The sequence below is a fragment of the Bubalus kerabau genome, chromosome 9 (assembly GCF_029407905.1).
Source record: "Bubalus kerabau isolate K-KA32 ecotype Philippines breed swamp buffalo chromosome 9, PCC_UOA_SB_1v2, whole genome shotgun sequence".
NCBI lineage: Eukaryota > Metazoa > Chordata > Mammalia > Artiodactyla > Bovidae > Bubalus > Bubalus kerabau.
In genome coordinates, this window is record NC_073632.1 from 31,657,397 (window position 1) to 31,684,816 (window position 27,420).

The 27,420-nt window shown below is 41.3% G+C and overlaps 1 protein-coding gene across 1 annotated transcript in view; it reads left to right on the top strand.

The window, feature by feature from the left end:
* Nucleotides 1-377: 377 nt before the first annotated feature.
* MTCL3 (MTCL family member 3) overlaps nucleotides 378-27,420 on the top strand; it is a 45,606-nt gene continuing 18,563 nt past the window's right edge. Inside the window, exons 1-3 of the mRNA XM_055534940.1 lie at nucleotides 378-1,560; nucleotides 2,048-2,272; nucleotides 4,058-4,216. Coding sequence (XP_055390915.1) covers nucleotides 460-1,560; nucleotides 2,048-2,272; nucleotides 4,058-4,216 — 1,485 coding nt within the window. The 5' untranslated portion in view covers nucleotides 378-459. The remainder of the gene's footprint in view (nucleotides 1,561-2,047; nucleotides 2,273-4,057; nucleotides 4,217-27,420) is intronic.

Genomic DNA, 27,420 nt, shown 5'->3' on the forward strand with positions numbered 1-27,420 from the left:
AAGCTTCTTCTTGACCTTATCTTCTTTAAAAAAAAAAAAAGAAGAAGAAGAAGAAGAAGAAGAAGAAACAAAAAAACTTCCTTCCTCCTTTTAACTCCATGCTTGCCATAACCTGCTACCGTGAGAATGTTAGGTTCAGCAGCTTTCAGATCTTCGTTTTACAGCGGTAGAGTGGGGGTGGTGATAGCGCCTCCCCGGGCGAAATGAGAGTTGACAATTCTGCATCCTATTTGTAAAGTCAAGGCTTCTATAAAGCGCCTTTCAAATCTCATTTTCTAGGGCTTCTCCTGTTGGGGGAATCAGCCTTTGCTCTGTAACAACGCAGACATGCTGTGTGCTTTTCCTTCTTTTGTTTCCGTCTCAGATTAGAAAGGAAGGTTGGTGGCAGTGAAGAGGGAAGCGAATGATCTGGTGATGGACTATTGTAAATCACGTCCCTTAGATTCTTCCTAGACCGCCATGAGTCAGCCACCGACGGGGGGCGCTGCCCCTGTCACAGCCGCGGCTCCTGCCGCCACCGGTGCCACTGAGGCTCGCCTGCACCCAGAGGGCAGCAGCAGAAAGCAGCAGCGTGCTCAGTCACCCGCTAGACTGAGGGACAATTCTGTCCGACAGGCAACCGCGACCACCCGGGCCCCAGTAGGGGCTGGCACTAAACTCAATTCTAGTCGACAGCAGCAGCTGCAGCAGCAGCAGGGCAACAAGACCGGGAGCCGCTCAACGCCTCCGGCCAGCGCCCGGGGAAGCGGAGGCGGAGCGGAGAAGGCCGCGCCCCCGGCGCCCAAGGGGGCGGCCTCGGGAGCTGTCCAGCCTGTAGCTGGTGCTGAAGCAGCCCTAGTGGCGACCGTGGCCCCGGTGGGTGTCAGGAGGCCTGGCCTGTCGGAGGAGCCGCTCCGGGAGCTAGAGCCCGCGTCCTCTAAACTCGGGGAACCCCCTCCGCTAGGAGAAGGAGGAGGAGGGGGTGGGGAAGGAGGAGGAGCCGTCAGTGGCTCCGGGGAAAGGGAGGGGGGCGCTCCGCTGCCACCGCCGCCGCCCAGGGGCTGGCGAGGGAAAAGCGTCCGCGCTCAGCAGAGGGGCGGCAGCGGCGGGGAGGGGGCCTCCCCTTCGCTATCCTCCTCCTCTGCGGGCAAAACCCCAGGCCCCGGCAGCAGAAATTCCGGGCTTGGCGTGGTGGCGGGTGGCGGCGGTGCTGGAGGGAGCTACTGGAAGGAAGGATGTCTGCAGTCTGAGCTCATCCAATTCCATCTGAAGAAAGAGCGGGCAGCGGCGGCGGCCGCGGCTCAGATGCACGCTAAGAACGGCGGCGGCAGCAGCAGCAGCCACCGCAGCTCTCCAGTCACCGGCGCCCCTGCCGTTTGTGAGCCCCTGACGGTCCCTCCCGCTTCCCCAATGGCGGCGGCGGCAGAGGGCCCCCAACAGAGCGCAGAGGGCAGCGCGAGCGGCGGGGGCATGCAGGCGGCTGCGCCCCCTTCGTCGCAACCGCACCCGCAGCAGCACCAGGAGCAGGAAGAAATGCAGGAGGAGATGGAGAAGCTGAGGGAGGAGAACGAGACTCTCAAGGTGAGTGGCGGAGGGGGGTGGGGGGGTTGGGGGGGCGGTTGGGGGAGGGGAGGAGTGGGCCTCGGAGGATTAGGGCGTGTCCTGGCAAAGTGAGAGGCGGCTAACCCTCTCTCACTTAAAGAAGAAGGGAAGGGGGACAGGAAATGAGAAGAGGGGGTTCCTAGGCCCCTTCCGGATCTCAGAGGGCTCGAGATCAGTAGCGTTAGGTTTTTATTTGGCTCCAAATCTGGGCCTTCGTTTCTCTGGTTATTATGGTTTGTCTCACTTTTTCATGGAGAGCACTCGAGTTAGGAGAGCGAGGGAAGGCCAAGGGCCCGTTTCCTTAGTTTCTTGTTCGTTCAGGTCCGTGTCATCCCTGTCCCATGGAGAGGGGCCGCTAAAGCTGAGGATTTGGAGCTGCAATGGGGTATACGTGCTGTGTGTCCGAGGGGTGTGGTGGGGTGGGGGGGCGAGGCCAGTTTTGATCCTCGGCCTGTCCCCGCCTCAGAACGAGATCGATGAGCTGAGGACCGAGATGGACGAAATGAGGGACACTTTCTTCGAGGAGGACGCCTGTCAACTGCAGGAAATGCGCCACGAGTTGGAGAGAGCCAACAAAAACTGCCGGATCCTACAGTACCGCCTCCGCAAAGCCGAGCGCAAGCGGCTCCGCTACGCGCAGACAGGCGAGATCGACGGGGAGCTGCTGCGCAGCCTGGAGCAAGACCTCAAGGTCTGCGGCGGGCGCGGGGGACGGGACGGGGGTGGGGACGCGGATCCAGGGCTCTTTGCGTCGAAAGGCCTTCAGTGGGGAGAGGCCAAGAGCTTTAGGGACGCGGGAGTTTTCGCAGAGCCTATGACAGCAATTCAAGGTCCGGGAAGGGGAGGAGGAGGAACAGACAGGTGGATGTGAGAGTCCTGTGTGTATGGAAGGTCTTTCGGAGGGCGAGCTCGGGGTACTCTCCTGGGAAGGAACCGTGACTCTTACCGAGGTGGGAGGAGGGCGCCTCCCTCCCCAGCGGATTGGGTGTGGCAGAGCGCCGGCTCCGGCCTGGATCTGGCTTCCAGAGAGCCTCCTCCAAATGCAGGCCGAGTGGACGGATTCAGGCACTCAGGAGCAGCGCGGTGAAGACTCCTCGGGGGAGTTGAAGCCCAGAATAGGGACAGCTCCCGGGAAGATACTAGAGTTGAGATTTCTCTCTGAAAGCCGCCACCCCCCACCCCCTCCCCATCCCCGCCTTCTTCCAGAAGTCCTTCCTTTCGGTACTTAACCATTTCAACCACTCCCAGAAAGGAACACTGTCTCGTGTGTGGTTCGTTTAGGAAAAGTAATGGGAGAGTGAGCTAAATGAAAGAACCTTGTTCTTAGTGAAGTAGCTCCTTCAGAATCTCTGCCAGTGGAGAAATTTCAGCTTGGAAACGCGAGTTTGGGGCAGGTGCGGTCTGTTCATTGGGTTTGACTGTAGGAATCCATGGACAATGCAAATCAGATGTTATCTTGACTGTCTTGGACAACAAATGAAATGCAATTTCAGTTGTATTAATTTCATCAAGATATCAAAACTGAGTGTAATTATCTTTTTTTTTTTTTTAAAGCTATGGGAAAACATTTTATGCAAGTTGTATTATTTCTTTTTCCTTTTTCTGACATTTGTGGAATGTCGGTCGTGCACCAGGCACTTTGGCAAGTCTTGTTCCGTACATTATTATTTCACTTAGTTCTCAAGGGGGAAAAAAAAAAACTATAACGTAGAGATTATTAATAACATAATTTCCCAGGTGACAAGATGACCCCTTTACAGAAGTTAAGCGCCCAGCCCCTAGCCCTGGAACTTGGCTAGTAAGTGGTCAGCCTGGCTCCCTACCTAGTCCAGATTCACTGTCTGTGTCCTAAGTCACTGAACCAAACTACTTCACTTTTGTTCCAAACTCTAAAATTTCTGAGGTAATCTTAAAACAGGAGGCAAAAATGCACACACTAATTTTTTTAACTTAATCTTAAAGATTAAAATGTTTCATAAAACTAAGCACCTAGAATGATAGGGTCAAAATTCAAGCCCCAGACTGTACCTGGAAAAATTTTATTTTCAAGTGTTTTAAAATAAGTGATAATGGGGGCACCCGGAATGAGAGGAGATTTGTGAAATTTCTCTACACATAGTAAAACACGATTGAACATTTATAACCATGATATCATGTAGACATTAAGGGAACAGAGTATAGAATCAGACTACCTGGCTGCTTGTTAGCTCTGTTACCTTGAGCATATTACTTTACCGTGATGAGCCTCAGTTTTCCTTATCTATAAAATAGGAATAATACTCAAACCTATCTTGTGGGATTGTTGTGGTGGTTAAATGGTTTATATGTGTGAATGGTTTATATGTAAAGCATCTGGAAGGATGCCTGGCATATGGTAGATACTATATACGTATTGGCTATAATACTTTTAATGTAACTAGTCCATTTATTGTATTGTCTTTAATTATATTTTACTGGTAAAAACATTTTAATTTAGGTTGCAAAGGATGTATCTGTGAGACTTCACCATGAATTGGAAAATGTGGAAGAAAAGCGAACAACAACAGAGGATGAAAATGAGAAACTGAGGCAACAGCTTATAGAAGTTGAGATAGCAAAGCAAGCATTACAGAATGAACTGGAAAAAATGAAGGAGGTTAGTAACTGGTTATCTCATGGCATGTTGTGTATATTTAGCTCTTCATAGAGAGTGCCAAAGACTAATATGACTGTTAAAGTAATTCCATTTTTATGATGGTAGGACAGTTTGTTGTTCTCACCCAATATAGTTACAGATACAAGCTTTCATACCAATAAATAAGTAGCAAAGAAATAATTCTGACCTCTGCCCTGCTTCTGACTTGACATATATGAACCGTGACTGATGCTTTGTGTATGTCATCTAAATGGATGTTAGTGAAATAAATTACACAGTTATGCCAAACACAAAGGGTATCACAAGTATGAAGGATTGAGCCTTCAGTTAGTTGAGGGGGAAGTGCTAATCCTGTGAGATTTCTCCAGAGTTCATAGAACCACAGACTTTTAGGCTGAAAAAGACCATCAAGGCCATTCAATCTGATCTAACTGTTGCTTGACTCCTCCTTATAACACAACCCCAAAATGGTCTAATGCTTAGAGGATCACCAGCACCCAGCCCTTAAGATCTTCTCTGGTGGTTTAGTTGCTAAGTCGTGTCTGACTCTTGCAACCCCATGACTGTAGCCTGCTAGGCAACTCTGTCCAAGGGATTCTCCAGGCAGGAATACCGGAGTGGGTTTCCATTTCCTAATTTTATCACAGCATAACTCTGTTTAAGATTTTCTTTCGAGTTGAAATTTATTTACTAGTAAGTTTAATACATTCATCTTAGTCCTACTCGTTCAAGTAGAAGAATCAGAGTTCTCTTCCACTTTAGCTACTAGACGATTCTTAGCAAGTTTCCCTGAATCTTCTCAAAGAACAAAATCAGTAATAAGAAAATAACTAGAGAGTAAAAGAAACAGAAAAGATATATCAAGAAATAATTAGCTTTGTGGTAAGTAACAATTGGAAATAAAATAGTATTCTTCCTTGAAAACTGCCTGAAAACGTATGGTGCAACTTGTGAAAAGCATTATTGAAAATTAGCAAATACACATGTGGTTCTCTGAACATGTAAATGAAAATCCTGATCTTTCCATACACTAATCGAGATATTGCACTTTCCATTGCTGTGCTTATCTCAAAGTGGTATAAACATGTAACTATACCCAGGTAAGTGTGTTATTCGCTCGATTGAGTCTGGCTCTTTGCGACCCCGTAGACGGTGGCCTGTCGGGCTCCTGTCTGTGGAATTCTCCTAGTGGAAATGCTGAAGTGGGTGGTCATTCCCTTCTCCAGGTGATCTTCCTGACCCAGGGATCGAACCTGGGTCTCCCTCATTGCAGGCAGAGTCTTTACCATCTGAGCCACCAGGGAATCCCTGAGGGACCCAGAGTGAAGGAAAAACTGACATTCTTTTAACAATGAATTCTTTTAACAAAGCTCATTCCCTAGATGTTTACAGTGAAATTCCTTTGGAATGTACATGGTGTGTAGTATCTTCCCAATAAAACTTCTCATTCAGCTTTTACTAGGATTTCTTTTAGAAACAGAGGATGGATGGCAAAGATTAAATAACATAGAACCTCCTTTTCAAATAAAACCAAGACTTTAAGAAAAGCTCAAGTCTGTTTCGGGATTAAAACCCTTAAATTTTTCCTGCTCTGATATCATTCAAAGTGAGTTTTATTGGTGAGTGAATAGCTTCCATGAGGCAACCATTTTCCACACAGATCACCAACTCCCAATTTCATTAGCAGTGACCTCAACTTGACTCCAAATTTAACTGTACATGTCTAACCTCAAGGGCAGCTTCTCCAGAAAAAACCCAGGTTGTCCTTATTTTGCTTTCTAAAGCAATGTGTATATTGTAACTGGTTCATGATGATGGTGATTATTATATTAATAAAGCTATTGTTCCATGGGGGAAATAAATGCAACTACAACGTAACAATGAAAATATCAGTAGTCAAGAACATGTGGCAGGAATTTGTAGAAAGCTGTTTCAGTGGGATAAACTATTTTACGGTCAAAGTTTCTACTTATTTTACCTTATCATGTAAACACTTTTAACATGACAAATTAGAGCAAAATCATTGTACTGATACGTGATTTTTAGCTAATACCTGAGGGTGGCTGTGTGCTACAGTAGAGAAACTGGGAGCCACAGGGCTGTCTTCACCAATAACTAATTGGGTGACTTAAAAGTTCTCCAACTTCTATTTGCCTCAGTGTATTCAGTTGTAAAATGTTACTTTCAGTGATTTCAGTGAGTCTCAGCACCTTCTGCAGCGATCATGCTTTTTATTGTGAAATCTGGGACATTGCCATTTAAGATTTTTTTCCTAAATTTGAGAGATCAAATATTAACATAGGTATAAAGATGTTTCTTCAATAATAATATACAGTTGAAGTTTGTGAAAAATGAAAAGTTTGATTGCCAGGAAAATGGAAAGTTTGATTTCCTTACTTTTTAAATTAAGGAAGTAGCTGGGGCTGTCATAACAGAATACTACAGAGTGGCTTAAATATAGACATTTATTTTCTAAATAAATAGGTCCAAAAATCAAGGTGTTAGCAGGGCTGGTTTCTTCTGAGGGCTGTGAAGGAAGGATCTATTCCAGGCCTCTCTCCTGGGCTCATAAATTGGATCTTCATGTAGACATGGCATTCACTTTGTCTGTGATCAAATTTCCCCTTCTTATAAGACACCAGTCAAAATAGATTAGGACCTACTGCAATGACTTTTTTAAGGCTTGATTGTCTCAGTAAAGACCCTCTCCAAATAAGGTCGCATTCTGAGATACTTGCTTGGGGTAGGATTTCAACATGTAAATTGGGGCAAGGGGTACAATCCAGCCTATAAGAGTAGCTATTAAATACCTTCTTAGTAACAAGCAAAAAGAAAGCTCATTGTCACATACATAAATAAGGCTTCATTCCTTATTCAGACCTTACTTGCATTCTTCCATATTCTTTGTCTAGGCAATTAAAAAAATTTTCAAGTCAAAACAAACTTCACTAATTACAAGGGATGAGAAAGAAATGCCTTGTGATTTGGTATTATATGAATGTTTTTCAAGTGACTATCTGAAAAGTTGTGTTTAAGAATGGCATAAGAGCTTTCTGATTTTCATCCTGTGTCTGGGAAAGGGGAAGATTCCTGTAAACTGACTGGCCATTAGCCAGCGAGATGGGACCTCTTCTGTCTTAAAAGTCAAAATAATCTTACTGCCAACAACAACAACAATGTTGTAAAAATGGGGATATCCTCATTGTAAAATGCATTTCATTGATTCTGTTTCCCATACTTTTTTCTTATAACCATTTCCTCCTTCAGGGTTCTAACTCTGAGTTGGGAAAATACTCTTGCTCCATTAGGCAGTGTGAGTGTATGTTCATGCCAAAAAGGAAATTCTCATGCACCTGGGAGGAATAAAAGCCAAACCCAGCCTGGGTTTGATCCCTGGGTTGGAAAGATCCCCTGGAGAAGAGAATGGCAAGCCACATCAGTATTCTTGCCTGGAGAATCCCATGGACAGAGGACCCTGGCAGGCTACAGTCCATGAGGTCGCAAAAAGTTGGGCACAACCAAGCAAGTAACACTTTCACTTTCATCAGGACATCAGCTTTTAAAGTAACCTTTTATTTTTAAAATGGGCTCTAAAATAGCATTCAGTTTGGGAATTTGAGTGGTGGTAGGGAAAAGAAATGGAAATAAAGAGGAAGGGAGAGAAAGCAGAAAAATATCTGAAGGATTCTAAATATTGTTCTAAAGAGAAAATGAAAAATATTCTGGCAGGAAAGTTTTGTAGTCATATGAAGGTCAGTTGAGGTTGACCTTCATAATGTTCTAAAATATCAAAAATAGAAAAAGTAGTTTTAAAATATGTTTAAAAATCAGAAATGTTTCACTTACAAAAAATAAGATTTTTGTAATGGTGATTTTGTTAGCTTCTAAAAAGATAAATATAAAAACTGAGGTGCAATCATAACTGGCTTACTTTGTGCAGTAGAGGTCATGGGTTTGGAGCTGACTTGTCCCCCACCTGATTGCAACAACTTCAGTTAATTATCTGCTTTTATGGGTGTAAAACAGAAACATTTTTCAAGTCATTGGTGAGTGTTAATCACACAATTGTTAGCCCTTTGTGGTGTTCTACCAGTGGAGTAAATAGAACCAGGCCAAGCTTTCCATTATGAAAACAATGTACTAGTTATGGAGTAAAATCATAAAATGTCAAACAGAATATACTAGAGAGAATCAGTCTTCCAACTCACAGAGTTTGGTTACTTGTATGGAGTCATATAGATGTTGAACAGCACAGCAGGGACCAATAGTCCATCTGCCAGAGTTTGCAAACCATTTACTGAGAGTTTAACTGGCTTCGAGGGTGTTGACCAGTTCCTCTCAGGGTTGGTGGCTGTACGAGGTCCCATGCACCTGCTCACATCCATCTGCTTATCTTCTCCCCCTGAGAACACAGAGTAGGCACCAGGGGTTCAGAAGAGTTGAGTAGAAGCAGGATGGATGTAATTAGCTGATTCTACTGCTACTCGTTGCCTGTATTGAAACAGCTGATGTTCTGCCAACTGCAAACAAGAGGGACCTCTCAGGATGCTGGCTTGAAATCTTAATTGCATTCTCATCGAAATTATAAAACATTGATAGTGACTGGCAATATGCTTTCTTGCAGCAGAAAAATGCCGTTACCTTTATGTAACTTAGTAAAACTGATTTTCTGTCTTTCAGCATCACAATCAGTGAGATAGAGGTTTTTTTAAAAGTTATTTTATGGAACCAACAATCAACCTTTGGAATTCTGGATTGGGTTACTGTACCTAGAGCATGAGAATATAGAGGAGTCAGGGACTTCCCTGGTGGTCCAGTGGTTGAAACTCTTGTTTCTGATGCAGGGGTTGCTGGTTTCATCCCTGGTCGGGGAAGTAAGATCCCACATGCCAGGAATTGTGGCAGGAAAGGAAAAAAAAAAAAAAAAGAATATAGAGGAGGCTATTTACAGTATGGAGAAGGCTCTGTGAGGGGTGAGTCTCTGCTACAGTTAAGTGAAGGTCACTGCCCTTCATGAAGTCTTACTTCTGTAGAAAACACCTTGATTTTCAAAGCTTTGAAAGCCCTGTGCTCTTCGGAATGAAGGAGTCTTCTCATGTCACCTCTAAAATCTGGCATTTGGAGAAGCATTGGTGATAGATATTTGAGAAATGAATGAACCAATAGAAGTTCTTTAAAGACCTTTTGTCTTTGAACATAAAAAAGGAGAAAAAGAGTAAATTAGATGATGATGATGAGAATGTTTATTAGATCTTTTTAATTTCAGAATCTGTACTCTTTGTATTGTCTCATCCCCAATCCCAACCCCAAAATCTTAAATTAATTTTCTTAACTTTTTCTGGCTGTTGCTCTAGGGAGCTCTTAACTGGTCTACTGCAATAGCACCATCTATCTTGGGACTTTTATTTTCTGTGCACTTGGTTAATATAGCCTATCTATTGCCGTGAACTTTCACTCTAGAACACGACAATAATTAGTACTATAAATTTCAACAGTAGTGTCTTTTTAAAATTTTTATGGAGTACATGGAGATTATAGCTGTTTATTCAGACTCTTTGTACAGACAGAACACTTTAATAAACAAATGCTTTTCCTGCATTTTTACAGTTACCTGCTTATTTTCTTATGTAAGATAAAGAGCTGATGGTAACCATGCTGGGTTTTGATTGGGCATGTTTAAGGTGCAACAAGAAATTCTGAGTGATAAATCAGCAAAGAAACAGCCCTAAAGACGTTTAAGTGGGGAATTTCTTTGGCATCCAAGTTATTTCTCCCTGGTCCTGGTAGTTAACTTATGGTCTGAAAAATGGAATAGTAGTCATTGATCTTTATGGTGAAATTACCATAAATATTTTGAAATGTATCAATTAAATACTATGACTGTAGTCACATCTGCTCAGAGGCCTTAGTTTGTTGAGTAACACAGGCAGGAATAAAAGAAACTAAAGTAAACGCAAAGCATAATGTGGCACCTAAGCATAGGAAAGCTTGTCTTCAAGGTTACCAATCATTGGCTTTGTAAAGATGCATTAATTTATGAATTGTAAGCTTTGTTGGATTTTTTAAAAAAGAAATCACATTTGCAGTTGTATGTACTTTGAAGTGATTCCCAAGGCTCATTTGGGTAAATGGCCCTTTTCTTTTACCCACATGCCAAGCTGTCAGTAAAAGCAAAGTGGTTCACAGATCAGAATATGCCTATTGGTGAAATATACTGATTTTTTATTATAAGTTTCAAATTTATGTTTTTCTCCACGTCAGCAGTATACACCCTATATAATGGATCAGATTACAGTTCCTTTCTTGGCTGGAATTTCGAACTTTATATTCTTGAAACAGTAAGGCACTAAACAGATGATGAATTCTTACAATAATGGACTAAGCCTCTGCCCCTTGAGTACATATGCAGTTCCCAAGGCTTTGTAGGAATTGTTCAATAAATGTATGTTGAAACATTTATTGGAATGTTCACTAAATGTATGTTCTGTTTGCTGATAACCCATATCCGTGGGAACTAAGTCTCTACTCTGGACTCTGCCAGTTTAACAGAGGCTCTAGGGGCTTCCCTCATAGCTCTGTTGGTAAGGAATCCACCTGCAATGCAGGAGACCCTGGTTTGATTCCTGGGTGGGGAAGATCCGCTGGAGAAGGGACAGGCTACCCACTGCAGTATTCTTGGGCTTCCCTTGTGGCTTAGCTGGTAAAGAATCCGCCTGCAATATGGGAGACCTGGGTTCAATCCCTGGGTTGGGAAGATTCCCTGGGGAAGGAAAAGGTTATGCACTCTAATATTCTGGCCTGGAGAATTCGATGGACTATACAGTTCATGGGGTTGCGAAGTCAGACACGACTGAGCGACTTTTTCTGGGGCTCTAGACTGAACTTTGAGTGGCCTGGGCAGCTGACCTGTGTTTCAGTGCATTTATGGAAGCATGTTACCTACATAGTTAGCGAAAAGTAGCTTGCTTCCCTGACTTCTGTATCTAACCTACCTTAAAAAGGGATTTGAATGGTTCTTAGTCAATTGAGCCACACTGTTGTTGCTAAAGCTCAGGGCTGCTCATTGAAATAAAGAGTTTAAAATTTGGTCACAGAAGAATTCCGGGACCATGAAGGAAAACTTAATCCATAGATGTACACTATTAATCTAAGTTAAGTAGCAATCAAGGCAGAGGGAGAAATATTGGAAGAAATTCTCACCTAGCTGTGATCAGATATAAAGGCAACCCCAGGCTTCATGTAAGGCCTCTAGAGCAACCATGAAGAAAATCAGTTCTAAACAGACTTTATATGTTGATGGATGGCAGCCAATGGATGGATGATCCTTTGTTACAATTGTCAGTTCTCATCTATACAATCAATAAATTAGGAATTTAAATTTTGCTGAAAATACAGTTAAGACATTTTGTCATTAGCTGTGAATTTTAGGGTGATTTATTTGAAAAAACCTCATATGTCATGGAGTTTAGAAACTGGCTTTGCCTCATCTCTCATTCCCTATGTTGCTGGTAAGTCTCTTCAGTCATGTGTGACTCTGTGTGACCCCATAGACGGCGGCCTACCAGGATCCCCCGTCCCTGGGATTCTCCAGGCAAAAACACTGGAGTGGGTTGCCATTTCCTTCTCCAACTCATTCCCTATAATGTTGAACAATAATTTGAAAGGTGTAGGCCTTAGTTTCTTTACTCATAAATGTAGAAATTAAACTGAATACTCGCAAGAAAAGTGTCATTTTCTCCTTGATAAAGTTATCCATCTCTGCGTTCCCTGAAAATTCTATTTGTAGTCAGGATGCCATTTCATTTCACTACTGTTATTTTATTACTGTAATTATTTTTTCATTTATACAATCAACAATATTTACTGAATAGTAATTTAACAGCTGCTATAATGTGGCCCTGAGTTCAATCCCTGGGTTGGGAAGATCCCCTGGAGGAGGGCATGGCAACCCACTTTGGTATTCTTGCCTGGAGAATCCCCATGAACAGAGGAGCCTGGCGGGCTATAGTCCATGGGGTCATAAAGAGTCAGAGATGATTGAGCCATTAAGCACAGCACAGCACATAATGTGGCCATATGGATGTCCCTGGAGAAGGAAATGGCAACCCACTCCAGTATTCTTGCCTGGAGAACTCTATGGACAGATGCTTCCCTGTCTACAGGCTACAGTCCGTGGGGTTGCAAAGAGTTAGACACGACTGAGCGACTAACACACTACACTTTATGGATGCCACAGAGGCTACCGAGATGCAGGTATCAGAATGTTGCATTAAACTGAGAGTGTGCACTCACTGAGGGCTCTGCTGAAGGGTTTTAACCACAGAGACCTACAATGCTGTCTTTGGTTGTTGCTACTATTCAGCATCTAAGGAGCTGGTTTACTGTGGAAATCAGAACTGAAGATGCAATGTGAGGGGCTAAGAACAAGTGAAGCTTTTTGAATAATCTGTTGTTGTTCAGTCGCTCAGTCATGTCCGACTCTGCGATCCCATGAACTGCAGCACACCAGGCTTTCCTGTCCTTGGCCATCTCCCAGCGTTGGCTCAAACTCATGTCCATTGAGTCAATGATGCCATCCAACCTTCTCATCCTCTGTCACCCCTTTCTTCTCAGGGGTGCCCTCAGTCTTTCCCAGCATCAGGGTCTTTTCCAATGAGTTGACCCTCCGCATCAGGTGGCCAAAGTATCGGAGCTTCAGCTTCAGCATCAGTCCTTCTAGTGAATATTCAGGGTTGATTTCCTTTAGGATGGACTGGTTGGATCTCATTGCTGAGCCCCGCTCAGAGTATTCAGTAGTTTAGTGCACCAGTGGCCTCAGGAGGCCACTAAGACCCCATGGTCACTAAAGAATTCAGCATCTTTTCCAATTAGTAATAAACCACAGTATGGAATGATAGCATCTAGATAGTCTAAGTTTTTGACTGTAATTCTCTGCAGTGAAATCTGCCCTGGAAGGCTGATTGGTTTTCACCCTAAGGTGTGTGGCATGAGTTAATGAGTGCTGGTCATTAGTTAAACATCCAAATGTTTGTTTTATGATATTATTGAAATAATATGAGACTTCTCTGATCCTTTTTTTTCTATTTATTTTTTTATTGAAGGATAATTTCTTTATAGAATTTTGTTGTTTTCTGTCGAACCTCAACATGAATCAGCCATAGATGTATACATACATCCCCTCCCTTTTGAACCTCCCTCCCCCTCCCTCCCCATCCCACCCCTCTAGGTTGATACAGCGCCCCTGTTTGAGTTACCTAAGCCATATAACAAATTACCCTTGGCTATCTATTTTACATATAGTAATGTAAGTTTCCGTTTTACTCTTTCCATCTCACCCTCTCCTCCCTTCTCTCCCCATGTCTGTAAGTCTGTTCTCTGTCTTTTTCTCCATTGCTGCCCTGTAAATAAATTCTTGAGTACCATTTTTCTAGATTCCAAGTATGTGCATTAGAATATGATATTTATCTCTCTCTCTCTGATGCACTTCACTCTGTATAATAGGTTCTAGGTTCATCCACCTCATCAGAACTGACTCAAATGAGTTCCTTTTAATGGCTGAGTAATATTCCATTGTGCATATGTACCACAACTTCTTTATCCATTCATCTGTCGATGGGCATCTAGGTTGCTTCCATGCTCTAGCTGTTGTAAATAGTGCTGCAATGAACAATGGGATACATATATCTTTTTCAATTTTGTTTCCTCAGGGTATATGCCTAGGAGTGGGATTGCTGGGTCACATGGTGGTTTTATTCTTAGTTTTTTAAGGAATCTCCATACCGTCTTCCATAGTGGTTGTATTAATTTACATTCTCACCAACAGTGCAAGAGCATTCCCTTTTCTCTACACCCTCTGCAGCATTTATTGTTTGTAGACTTTTTGATGATGACCATTCTGACTGATGTGAGGTGATATCTCACTGTAGTTTTGATTTCCATTTCTCTAATAATGAGCGATGTTGAGCATCTTTTCATGTGTTTGCTAGCCATCTATATGTCTTCTTTGGAGAAATGTCTGTTTAGGTCTTTTTCCCACTTTTTGATTGGGTTGTTTGTTTTTCTGGCATTGAGTTGTATGAGCTGCTTGTATATTTGGGGAATTAATCCTTTGTAAGTTGTTTCATTTGCGTTTATTTTTTCCTGTTCTGAGGATTGTCTTTTCATCTTGCTTATAGTTTCCTTTGCTGTGTTCTCTGATGCTTTTTAAAGGTGAAAGTCTTTATATTTCTAAGCGTGAAATAATTATTTTGAGATGGCTTGGCTTGTGTGTGTGTGTGTATGTGTGTGTTTGTGTGTGACAGACAAAAATCTCATGTAGAACCAGCCCTCATTTAACAATCTAGTCCATTCCTTACTCAGGGGTGTAGCTGTGCCTGACTTCTTGTGGTGCGTTAGGCTTTGGGATCTAAACTACCAGCACTGTTCTCTACCACTGCCCTCTACCCATGGCCACTCTTGGCTGCCTGAGAATGGCCCTGCCTCTAGCAGTGGCATAAAATGCATCTGTTCTCTGTCTCAGCCTTTTCCTTGAGCCTAGAATCCCTAAACTTTGATCTGACTTTAATTTAGCAAGTATTTTTCAACATTTACTGAGTGTGTACATATAGTGTGTATAAGGGAATAACAGTTAATGTCACCATGAGAGTAGTCCCTGGACTCAAATTAATTACTTTCTGATGGAAAAGATGGTCTTGTAGAGGTTTTATTTGACAGCAAAGTATTTGCATTCCTGTACTGAATACTTTTGGGCTTCCCAGGTGATGCTAGTGGTAAAGAACCTGCCTTCCAATGCAGGAGACATAAGAGATGTGGGTTAACTCCTGGGTGGGGAAGATCCCCTGGAAGAGGGCACGGCAACCCACTCCAGTGTTCTTGCCTGGAAAATCCTATGGACAGAGGAGTCTGGCAGGCTATAGTCGATAGGGTCACAGAGTCGGACTCTGCTAAAGTGACTCAGCATGCACACTGGTGTTTGCTGTCTCGGCGGTGAGCACTGTGAAGACAGGGCCCCACCTACTGTGATCACTGTCGCACTCCATCCAGCTCAATGCCTGGCTTGTAGTCAGTGAGACCCTGTGCTTCTGTAATATTGTAACAACTGATATTTCATATTTCACTTGTCTGTAGCTTTTTCCTGCACTAGAGTGTAAATTCCCTGAGGGTAAGGACTGAGTCTGTCTTATTCACCATTGTATCCACAACAACCGGAAGTTGTTGACAACATTTGACAAGCAATAAATAATTTTTAATGAGCAGATGAATGGAAGTTAGGAAAGGTGTTTCAGGCCCTCTTTTGCAGAGAGGACAGGAAACTGACTCAGAATCAGGGCTCTTTCTATGGTTGCTGAGATTGTACAAACAAGATGAGAAGGAAGTAGATGACTAACTCCAGCGCCACCCCACTTCCAGCATTAGAGGTCTCTTGAGACTTTCCTGCCTCCTGGAAATTTCCAGGCCTCTACCTTGCTTCCTGAAAACCCCAATTATTCCCCAGAAGCAGCAAGTCTTCCCTGAAACAAGATTTCATTGGCTTCTTGGAAGGGGAGTTGACACTGACATCCTGGGCATCGAATCTGCAGTTGAACTTCCATGTTCTTTGGTGAGAAAGCGTGAACTGCAGGTTTAGAGAATGGAAGAAGACTGCAGATCCTTTCACCCTCAAAGACTTATCTAAATTTACTTTAAATGGTCAATGTTTGGGACATTCAATTCAGCAGTTAATTTGGCCTGGGAGATGTGGAAAATCACCCCAGGGCTGCAGTTGTTCAATAGCCATCAGTGTTGAGTGTTAATTATAAGCCAGTCACTTTATGTAGCATTGTGTTAATAGTTTCATTTTCGAGATGAACACTTAATGCTCAGAAAATAGGCCAGGTCCACATCAGTCCATCTACCTCCAAACCCATGTCTCCACTGGCCAGCTTGGCCTCACTGCAGAGTCTCAGGCTGCTGCTTCCATCTTTTTCCTGACCCCACAAATGACCTGTCCTCTATAGGGACCTCAGTACTTCTGGAATCTTCAAGGTCTGCATCTCCAGCACACATTTAGGGAATGCTCTGGGCAAGCATTAAGAGAATACTTTCAAGATGTCTATAAGAAAAATCTCTTTTATCTCACAAAAAAGGGAATCTTTGAAGAAAAAAAAAAAAACAACTAAGAACATAAAGCTAGAAAAATGTTTTCAGGTCTGTTGATCCTGCCTGTTCTTTTTACAGACTTAATACCTGTGTTCTTTCAGATAGATTTGTTAATGGCTGACTCTTGTTTAGTTGCCAAGTCATGTCTGTTTTGCAACCCCGTAGTCCATAGCCCACCAAGCTCTTCTGTCCATGGGATTTCCCAGGCAAGAAGACTGGAGTGGGTTGCAGTTTCATTCTCCAGGGGATCTTCTGACTGCTGCTGCTAAGTCGCTTCAGTCGTGTCCGACTCTGTGTGACCCCATAGACGGCAGCTCACCAGGCTCCCCCATCCCTGGGATTCTCCAGGCAAGAACACTGGAGTGGGTTGCCATTTCCTTCTCCAATGCATGAAAGTGAAAAGTGAAAGTGAAGTCGCTCAGTCTTGTCGGACTCCTAGCGACCCCATGGGCTGCAGCCTACCAGGCTCCTCCATCCACAGGATTTTCCAGGCAAGAGTACTGGAGTGGGGTGCCATTGCCTTCTCTGGGATCTTCTGAACCAGGTATCAAACCTGCATCTCCTGAATTGGCAGGCAGATTCTTTACCACTGAGCTACCAGGAAAGCCTGACTCTCAGTTTAATCACTGAGAGTGATTTTCCTTTAATTTATTAAAGGAAATAATTAAAATAATTTTAATTTATTAAAGGAAATAATAAAAAATATTAAAGGAAATAATTTATTAAAGGAAATATAAAGTGATTTTCCTTTAATTTTTTAAAGGAAAATCAGTATGTTCCCTGTCCAACCTGTTCACAAGGATAACAGGAGATAACATGTGAAAGTGCTTGAAAAACTCTCAGGTATTATGTAGACATCAGATTTTGTTGTTAATATAATAATAATAATATCATATAGCTCTAGATTAGCTGATTAAGACAACTCCTAGGAAGAATTTTTAAGTCCATGTAGTTGAAATTTTAGGTCTTTCTAGGACTCCAGTTCTTTTATGTAGCCCTTTAAAACTCTTTTGCTTTCTCTTTTCCCATGAATGTCTGCTACTTTCTGAAGCTCCCTATGACATCTAACTTCACTATAAAACCATTCTGTCTGTCCTGAGGCAGGAAGCAGGAGGTATGTCCTTAGTCCTTGCTGCTTTGCCATCCATTAGCTCACATTTGCAAAGATCTGGGGGGGGGGGGACCCGCTTACAGTGAGGCTGCCCTGCCTGCCCCTGCAACCATCAACAGGGCTGACAGCGCCCATCTGTCTGGATAAATGTTTCTCTCCTACCTCTGCTGCTCAATGAACATTATTCTTAAAGAGAAACATTTTAGCAGAGAGAAGAGGGCTCTTCTTTTCAAGCACAAGATACTTTTGATCATTTTGTAGCTTTTATTGACTCCACAGCTAAATTCTATGCTCTCTGAATTCAAGAACCATATTTCATTTAACTCACACACCCAGACTGTTAAACATGCAAAAGCTGTCAATAAATGCACAGTCAAGGGAAGACGTGTTTAAGAAGACATTGACTGCTGTCAGAGGAGCCCAGCTTTAGCTCCTAAAATTAGAATTTACTCGGTTCCTTTGTTTTCCAGTACTTGTGTTACATTTGAGTAAATATAACATGCAATTTCACTGTATATTAGGAAATGTTTTCCAAATTGAAAATTCAGTCATATCTTGAATATTTTATACTTGATTGCATTTTAATAGAAATGCAGCCACTTATTTGATGTGTGTTCTAATTCCATTTTTACACTTCAGGGTCAGTTAAACTGATCTTTATCCAGATGGTAAACGACATTTGAAGATGACATTTAAAGATGTCATTTAGCTGCTCTCCTGACATTTTCCATTTTATACTTAAATATTTCACTTAATAAGGCCATTTGTATTCGGCATGATCCAATTCAGAAGTGCTTAAAATTAAAAATTCAAGTGTTCTATATTCATTATCTGGCTAGCTCAGTTATTTCTAATTTGTCTAGCCAGTTAATCATAGTGGTAAATAAAATTAACTACATTATTTTTTCTTTCCTTCACAAAGTAAGCAGTCTTCAATTGGCCAAGAGCCTTGACTAATAGTAGAAATAATTAGACAACCCAACTGATTATTGCATTCAAGTGCATAATGAGTGTTTAATATGTTGGTATGTGATTATATCCCCTGCCTCTTTACACATGGAAGAAAGCATTTTCATAGAACTTCATGAAATGGTAGCCGTCTGCTTGTATTTAGGAGAATCTGTTATATGGAAAGTATTGTCCTTCAAGGGTAAAATGCAATGATTGAATTCATTTACTTAGAGATATGGTTAAATTAGAATAATTATGTTCTATAATGATTCAGAAGATAACATTTTAAAAACTATACTTTAAAGATATTTTTAAAGACATTTTAAATTCTGCTAGTTTGTTTTTCCTTTTATATCTGAATATACATTTTCTTTTTAATACATGTATAAGTTTCAGTTTTCACTATTACCAAAACCAAGAATGGAACATAGAATTAAGAATTCTTTTACATAGTACAGTCCCTTGGATTATCTTCTGTGCTGTGCTTAGTCACTCAGTCATGTCCAACTCTTTGTGACCCCATGGACTATAGCCCGCCAAGCTCCTCTGTCCATGGGGATTCTCTAGGCAAGAATACTGGAGAGTTGCCATGCCCTCCTTCAGGGTAACTTCCCAACCCAGGAACTGAACCAAGGTCTGTCCCATTGCAGGAGGATTCTTTACTATCTGAGCCACCTACTGTCTCGTATTTGTTAATTTAAAATGGGATTATAGAATGAGATTACTATTAAAGTATTCATTGTTGCAGTATCAAGTTTCAATTTAAAGAATATCTTTGCTTCCTGTGTAATTATATAGTCACAGAAACAATTCTGTATATTCAATTTCAGTACTTATTGTCAATGATTTTAAGCCACAACTTCTATGTTTCTGAGACTTCAATTGTATATAATCTTAAGTTGATTAGATAATGCTCTTGACTTTTTTTTTCAAGGAAAGTTTGTAGATGTTTTATTTTCTGAGACTTTGCACTTCTGAAAATAGCATTTGCTTGGCTTCACATAGGAATGGCAGAATGAAATTTTTAAGTCAAAATTTTTTCCCACATTATGTGTGAATTTTTTTCACATTCATATTACATATTTTGTTCCATTAGCTTCTGTCATTTTTCTTGCAGTGGAGAAGTGTGAGATTTATCTTGATTTTGATTCCTTTGTGTATGAAATTACTTTCTTTCTGCATTTTTCTGGGTATTTTTTCTTTACCCTTTGTATCAATCAGTGTGCTTCAGTAGGAAATAAAATTTGCCTTAGATGGTGCAAATGAATAGGATTACTCACAGTGGTGTGGGTAGGATTGAGGGAACATACTCTTAATTTGGGGCTTCCCCGATGGTTCAGCAGGTAAAGAATCCACCTGCAGTGTAGGAGATGCAAGAGACACAGGTGGGGAAGATCCCCTGGAGGAGGAAATGGCAATCCAGTCCAGTATTCTTACCTGGAGAATCCAATGGACAGAGAAGCCTGGCAGGCTACAGTCCTTGGGGTTGCAAAGAGTCCAACACAGCTGAGTGACTGAGCATGCACACAATCTTAATTTAAGCTGGCTAGGCATTCAGAGAAGACTAGCAACACTTGGAAACCATCAACACCTCTAGAGATAGGCTCATCAATGGGGGAGGGCTCCAATTTAACACCATCCTCACCAACATTTATTTTCTATCTTTTTTATTATAGCTATTTTATTAAACATTGAACATGAACATTGAACATGAGATTTAGGTGTCTAAATTCATCTTTTTGCACGTGGAGTTCCAACTGCACCAGCCCTGTTCATGGGAAAAACTTATCCTCTACCTGTTGAAATGTCTTTGTCCCATATATTTTCATCTCTTTTTCTAATTTTTGTTTCTTTTTAAAAAAATGCTATCGCTGAATATCAAATTTTCTTTTTATATTTCATCATGGCTCAAGACACTGTGTAACTTTTCTGTAGTCCTTCTCACTGCCAGTACTCTGATCCAAAGCTGTGGTGCAACTTGATATGCACAACTCCAACCCAATTTCTGGCAGCTAGTAGACATTTCATTATTACACAGAGTGGCTAGTATGAGAGTAAAGTAAGAAAGTATAAGTGTCAGTTGCTAGGTCATGCCTGACTCTTTGCAACCCCATGGACTGCAGTCCACCACCCTCCTCTGTCCATGCAATTCTCCAGGAAAGAATACTAGTGTGGGTGGGAAAACATCCCCTTCTTGAGAGGATCTTCCCTGATGGCTCAGTGGTAAGGAGTCTGAGAGCTGCAGTAGATGTGGGTTCAATCCTTGGGTCGGAAAGATCCTCTGGAGGAGGTCATGGCAACCCACTCAAGTATTCTTGCCTGGAGAATCCCATGAACAGAGGAGCCTGGTCGGTTACAGTCTATAGGATCTCAAAGAGCTGGACACAACTGATGTGACTTAGCATGGACAGTAGACATTCATCTTTTTGGCCTATTCCAAAAGAATATAAGAAATATAAATATTTTCACATTATTTCAACTGCATCTCTAGTAAATATCTATTATACTTGAATAAAAGAATATGTAGGCATAACCCTCTTGTAGCTATCAAGGAAAATACAGATAAGGAAAGAATAAAAATTTGTTAATATCCTAGAGCAATAAACCCAAATTAATAATGAAACTTAATATGAATAAATGTGATCTTACCATTTGATTTTTTAAATTTCTACAAATACAAAAAAAAGAGAGAAATATATTCATAGCTATTTACACAAAGAAAAGTTTAGGGAGTTAAGTTGACCATAAACTAGATATGAAATCATGTCATATGATGAAGAACTGGGCAGTACATGGGGCTTCCCTGGTGGTTCAGGCAGTAAAGAATCTGCCTGCAGTGCAGGAGATCTAGGTTTGATCCCTGGGTCGGGAAGATCCCCTGGAGAAGGGAATGGCAACCCACTCTGGTATTCTTGCCTGGAGAATCACATGGACAGAGGAGCCTGGCAGGCTGCAATCCATAGGGTTGCAAAGAGTCAGACATGACTGAGCAACTAACACACTTTGAGCAGTATATGGCTTCCCAGGTGGCGCTAGTGGTAGAGAGCCCACCTGCCAATGCAGGCGATATAAGAGATGTGGTTCAATCCCAGGTCAGGAAAATTCCCTGGAAGAGGGCAAGGCAACCCACTCCAGTATTCTTGCCTGGAGAATCCCACGGACACAGGAGCCTGACAGGCTACAGTTCGTAGGGTCTCAAAGAGTCAGACATGACTAAACTGACTTAACATGCACGCATGAGCAATATATACAGCCTAGAGAAGAAAATACTTGAGATGTGATCACTTTCTTCTAAGCGAAAGGATATAGTACAGAAGATAAAGTGGATTTATTTTTTGAATTACTTTAAGTGATTTCTACTTTAAGTAGATTTGAGATAAAAATAAAGATATTTTATCCATTAGAGTCATTTGTGAAGGGATTGTATTGCCTTCTATAGAAGCAAACTACTAGAAAAGTACAGACAGGGTCTAGGTTGAGTTTCTTGACCTCCTTCCACATATGTGACCTTAGCGTTCCAGGGCAGACTTTGAACTTTTCTCTGTTACTAGGGGTCAAACAGGTTATATGAATGAGTGAAGTTGTCTGTGTTAGGAGTGATGGGACTAATTGGATATTGTGTGTATGTCTCAAAATTTGGTTCCAGCCCATGGGTTGCCCCTCCATAATCAAGGCCCAACTTTACCAGGTCTTCTAATTTTTCAACTGAAACTGGAAATCTTCATTTTTAAAATGGAAACTGTCCACATTTTAAAATTTAGCAACTAATTCCAAACTTTTTAAAGCGCAATTGTGGGCTATCACTTTTAAATCTCATCCAGGAATCAGCCTAGAACCTTGCTTCTACTCCTCTGAAGTGCATTTCGGGAATTCCTGAATACTCTGACCTTTGGAGTGCTTCCCTGGTGGCTCAGACGGTAAAGAATCTGCCTGCAATGCAGGAGACCTGGGTTCGATCCCTGGGTCAGTAAGATCCTCTGGAGAAGGGAACAGTAACCCATTTCAGTATTCTTGCCTGGAGAATTCCATGGACAGAGGAGCCTGGCTGGCTATAGTCCATGGGGTTGCCAAGAGTGGGGCATGACTGAGTGACTAACCGCAATACACACACTGACCTTTGAAATTTTATCATGAAATATCTAAATGTGTGATTGTGTAAAGAACAATTTTAAAGCACCTATGCAATACTGCCCTTAGCATCCTGTCATCTTAATGGTACTTCAAGCATGTTTCTTACAAGACCCTAAAGTTGATACAAAATGATGTTAAAATCAAACTACATTAAGTAGAAGCTGGTTGATACACAATGTAGAAACTGGAAAAATCGTTATTTTAATTTACAAATGCTGGCTGCAATTTTTTTCTTTGCCCTATTAGAGAGAAAAGCCATAAGAAACTGCTTTCACTGCCCAGCTATAATTTTCTAAATGAATTTTAATTGCTAAATGCAGTGGTGCTTAGAACTCAATTCATTAACAAGAGCAGTTTAGAAGGGAATATAAATCTCTGCATTTGCTGATGACTTTCATAGCTTAGTAATCATACATTTACAGTGGATCAAGTATCTTAGACATAAAATAATTTTTTAATGATTATTATTTCAGAAGTCATTAACCAGGCTCTCAGGTTTGAAAAAAAGTCTCAAATGAGAAAGCTTCCAGTCCTGTATCTGTTTGATTGTGTGAGACTTTCTTAGGCCTTTTAAAGGTATACCTGTCCAAGTGTAAGATGGGATATGTGTATCAGAGAGTAATAATCAACACTATTATCATGTTGGCTTTGCTTTTTTAATGCAAGGTGATCTTGCTTTGGGATCAGTTTATTGCTGTATTAATAACTTGGAAGACCCTCTAAGAACCTATACCCTGCATCAAAAGAGGATTTCTTCAATGATGTATGAGATTTTAGTACCAGAAAATCTCTCACCAGTAGCCTTGAGCCCCTTGAATGTCTTCAAGTAGCTTAGAGAATATAGACACTAATTCCCCCTAAGGATCCGGGAGATAGTTTGATCATATGAGAGAAAGCACAATACAATGGGAGGCAGGCAATTACTGAGTCCAAACTTAACTTTTTAAAGGGATGTTTTTCACAGAGGTTTTATAAGCCCCCACTGTTACAGTATTATCTCAAGTTTCCTCCCAATTTCGTTTCCTCTAGTTCTGTAGTAAGCACATCCCATTAATAAGAGAAACATTTATTTTTCTTTTTTTTCCCCTTCTGATAGTCCATGGTCCTTCAGATGATCTGAATTTTCTGGAATTGAGTTCGGTATTTTGCTTTTCAAGTTTCTGGCTTACCTAAATTTCACTGTGCTAATTATGGAAAGTGGGTTCCAATCGAACAACATTTAAGCACTAATAACAAGCAGTATGCTAGGAAGGGAGCAGAAGAGATCTAAAGTGATGATGATTGGCAACAAAGAATGACTTTTATAAAAGGAAAGACGCTATGCAAATCTAGAGCCATTCAAAGCCATGTGGCCCTGAGGAGATAACCCTGATTCCCATATAGGCAAAGTTTCAAATGTTTTCCTTCATTGGTGGTCCAGTTTGATAGCATATTCTACAAAGCTCATGCATTGATGTTCCTTGGCAATAAAGAATTTTTACTCCTCCACAGCCAATCTGACCTCTGCTGTAGATATCTACAGCAGCACAAAGGGAGAAGGACGAAGGAGCCAAGGAAAGGAAAATTCATTGGATTGTTTTATTAAAAAAACAAACAAAAGATAACTAATAGATAGCTATTGAGAACCTACTGCCTAGCACAGGGATCTCTGCCCATTGTTCTGTGGTGACCTCAGTGGGAAGGAAATCTCAAAAAGAGGGAATACATGTATGCATGTATGGAAATATGCATAACTGATTCGCTTTTATGTACAATAAAAACTAACACAACATTGTAAAGCAACTGTACTCCAATAAAAATTTTAATAGTTAAAAGAAAACCTTGAAATAGCAAAGAACATGCATGATCCCATGATCCTAGCTATTTCAATTTGGCTTTGGTTTGAAATAGTTAGAGCAGAAAGCTAACATTTCTAGCTTTTAAAAGTGTTTATTTAGGCAGTCACTGGAGGTAAGGAAAAAATAAGTTTGGAAGCCTCATAGCTCAGAAGATAGGAGTGGGACCTGGGCTTATGGGACAGAAGAAAATAAGTAACCTTCTGACAGAAGATGGTAGATTCATTCTTGCAGATGTGGAGCTCCGCCTCTAGGACATACACTTCTGTATGCCAGATACACCTCTCCACTGTGACTTGTACCTCTGAGATAATATTCAGATCACCATGTTCCCCAAGAAAGAAAAATTCCGTTTTTTATTTATTGGTTTTTTTTTTTTCCCCTGGGAACAAATCTCAGATTTAAATTGTTGATTAGCTTTCTTTCCCAAACCTTCCAAAGTTTTTTCTCAGAATTTATTAATTTCTTTTTCTCTCTTCTCTATTCTATTCTTTCCTGCATTCTGGCCTTTGAAAATAGCAAGCAGTAGAAGTTTGGGAAATCTAGTCCTTAAAATATAATTGAGAATTTTCTCAGTACAGCTTTCCTTGAATTTTTATGTTTCAACTCTGTATATTGACTTAATTAGGGCATCTTGCAAGATTTCTTTTCTTGCCTTGCCTGAGAAGATTATAGAAACAAAAGGGCAAAAACCTGGATCCAGGGAAGCACTGTAAAGATATATACATCATTTCTTTAAAAAGAAGAATAAAAACTAAGTTCAAATAGAGGTATTTCAAAAATATGCTGAGCCAGACCCTGCCTGCATTAAGCTTGACTGTTAGGATGAACTTTATTAGCATTTAACTTGTATCACACCTTTGGTGCTAATTAAACACCTTCTTTTATGAAAAGAAGCATCTTAAGTATCTGCATTTTAAAACTGGAAGGTGAGCTTTTATGGTAACTTATCTAAAGCTCAGTTTTATTTAAAAAAATATTTTATGGAATCAAAATACTGACACAAGTAGGGGGAAGGTAAGAACAAAGAAAGTATATTGAATTTTATTTTTTCCTATGTTTTTTGACCCTCCCTTCAACTTTTTTCCTGGCTTCTTACATATGTCTTTTGCTTTTCTGGGGTTTGAATAAAGGATTTGTTTTTTTAAACTTAACTGAATCATTTTTCAATTTCAATGGTGAAAAACGTTTGGTAAATGAAATAGCTTTTTATGTGCAACAAACTATCATAAAACTTAGCGGCATTAAACAACCATCATTTATTAGCCCAATTATTTTGCTCTCTATATAGATTATTCTGGTCTCAGTTGGGTCTCCAAACATATTTGTGGTCATCTGCCAGTTAGTTGGAGAAGGCAATGGCAACCCACTCCAGTACTCTTGCCTGGAAAATCCCATGGACGGAGGGGCCTGGTAGGCTGTAGTCCATGGGGTCGCTAGGAGTCGGATACGACTGAGCGACTTCACTTTTCACTTTCATGCATTGGAGAAAGAAATGGCAACCCACTCCAGTGTTCTTGCCTGGAGAATCCCAGGGACGGGGGAGTCTGATGGGCTGCCGTCTATGGGGTCGCACAGAGTCGGGCACGACTGAAGCGACTTAGCAGCAGCAGCAGCAGCCAGTTAGTTGGGAGGTTCTGCTTCTGGGAGTTGGCTGGATATTGACTAGGACCATGGAAAATAACTGGGCCACGTGACTCTTCCCATCTAGCACATTATCCCAGACTGTCATATGGGACAGCATGAGACCAACAGAAAATGAGCAGAAATGAGCAAGATCTCTTGAGGGTAGAGTCAGAATTAGCTTGTCATCTTTTCTACCACATTTTACTCCTACCATATTTTATTGGTCAAAGCAGGTCACAAGGCCAACCTGGTTTGAACAGGTACAGAAAAAGACTCTGCCTCTTAATGGGGGCACATTGAAAATGGGCTGTCTCCTGGGAGGGGAAAAATACAGCCAGCTTTGTAAACATTTTTACTGTGGAAAGCCTTCATCACTCATGAGGTCTTAGATCTGGCGTATAAGAGACGCTGGTTGGAGCCCAAAGGTAGGATCCTTTATGAACATCATTTCCAGGTTGTTTTGTAAAACCCTGGTGAATTATATTACATGGAAACCAACTTAGTTCACATCAGAATTACCACATTGCTGTTTCCCCAAGGCTAGGGCAAGTGAAAGAGTCAGGAGAGTCCTTAACTTGGTTCCTTGCATGACTGAGGGCAAAGGTCATTTAAGAAAGCAATTTGGGGACTTTCCTGGTCGTCCAGGGGTTAAGACTCCATCCTTCCACTTCAGGGGCATGCAGATTGGATCCCTGGTCTGGAACAAAGATCCTGCAGGGCATGCCACATGGCCAAAAAAAAAAAAAAGAATTGACTTTGGGGAAGAGTGTCAAGACTCTGGGGACTTCCAGGGCCAGGGATAGAAGAGAAATAGTTGAAAAGGTGCTGATAAGTAGAAGCCATAAAGGCAGATAGGCCATTAAAGAGTGTTGGGACCAAATAATCTTTACAAAATGATTTCGAGACCTAGAATCTTAATTTATCACTCTGGAAAAATGAATTGGTAAAAAAAAAATTTTTTTTAGAAGTAATAGAACAGAACAAAGGTGTTTCATATGTCCCATTTTAAATACTTTTCAGCTCATACATATTTTTGCTCTTCAGTCTTTTGTTGAAAAAGTAGAGATATTTTGTTTTTCTAACAAAATGTCTTTGTTGTTTTTCTTTTTTTATTATTTATTTTTTGGCTGTGCTGGGTCTTCAGTGCTGCTTGGGCTTTTCTCTAGCTGCAGTGTCTGGGCTTCTCACTGTGGTGGCTTCTCCTGTTGTGGAGCACAGGCTCTAGGGCTTCAATATTTGGGGCATGTGGGCTGAATAGTTGAGATTCCTGGGCTCTAGTGCACAGGCTCAATAGTTGTGGCATGCGGGCTTAGTTGCTCTGAACATATGGGATCTTCCTGGACCAGGAATCAAACCCATGTCTCCTAGATTGATAGCTTCTCTGTCACTGAGTGAGCAGGGAAGCCCTGCTA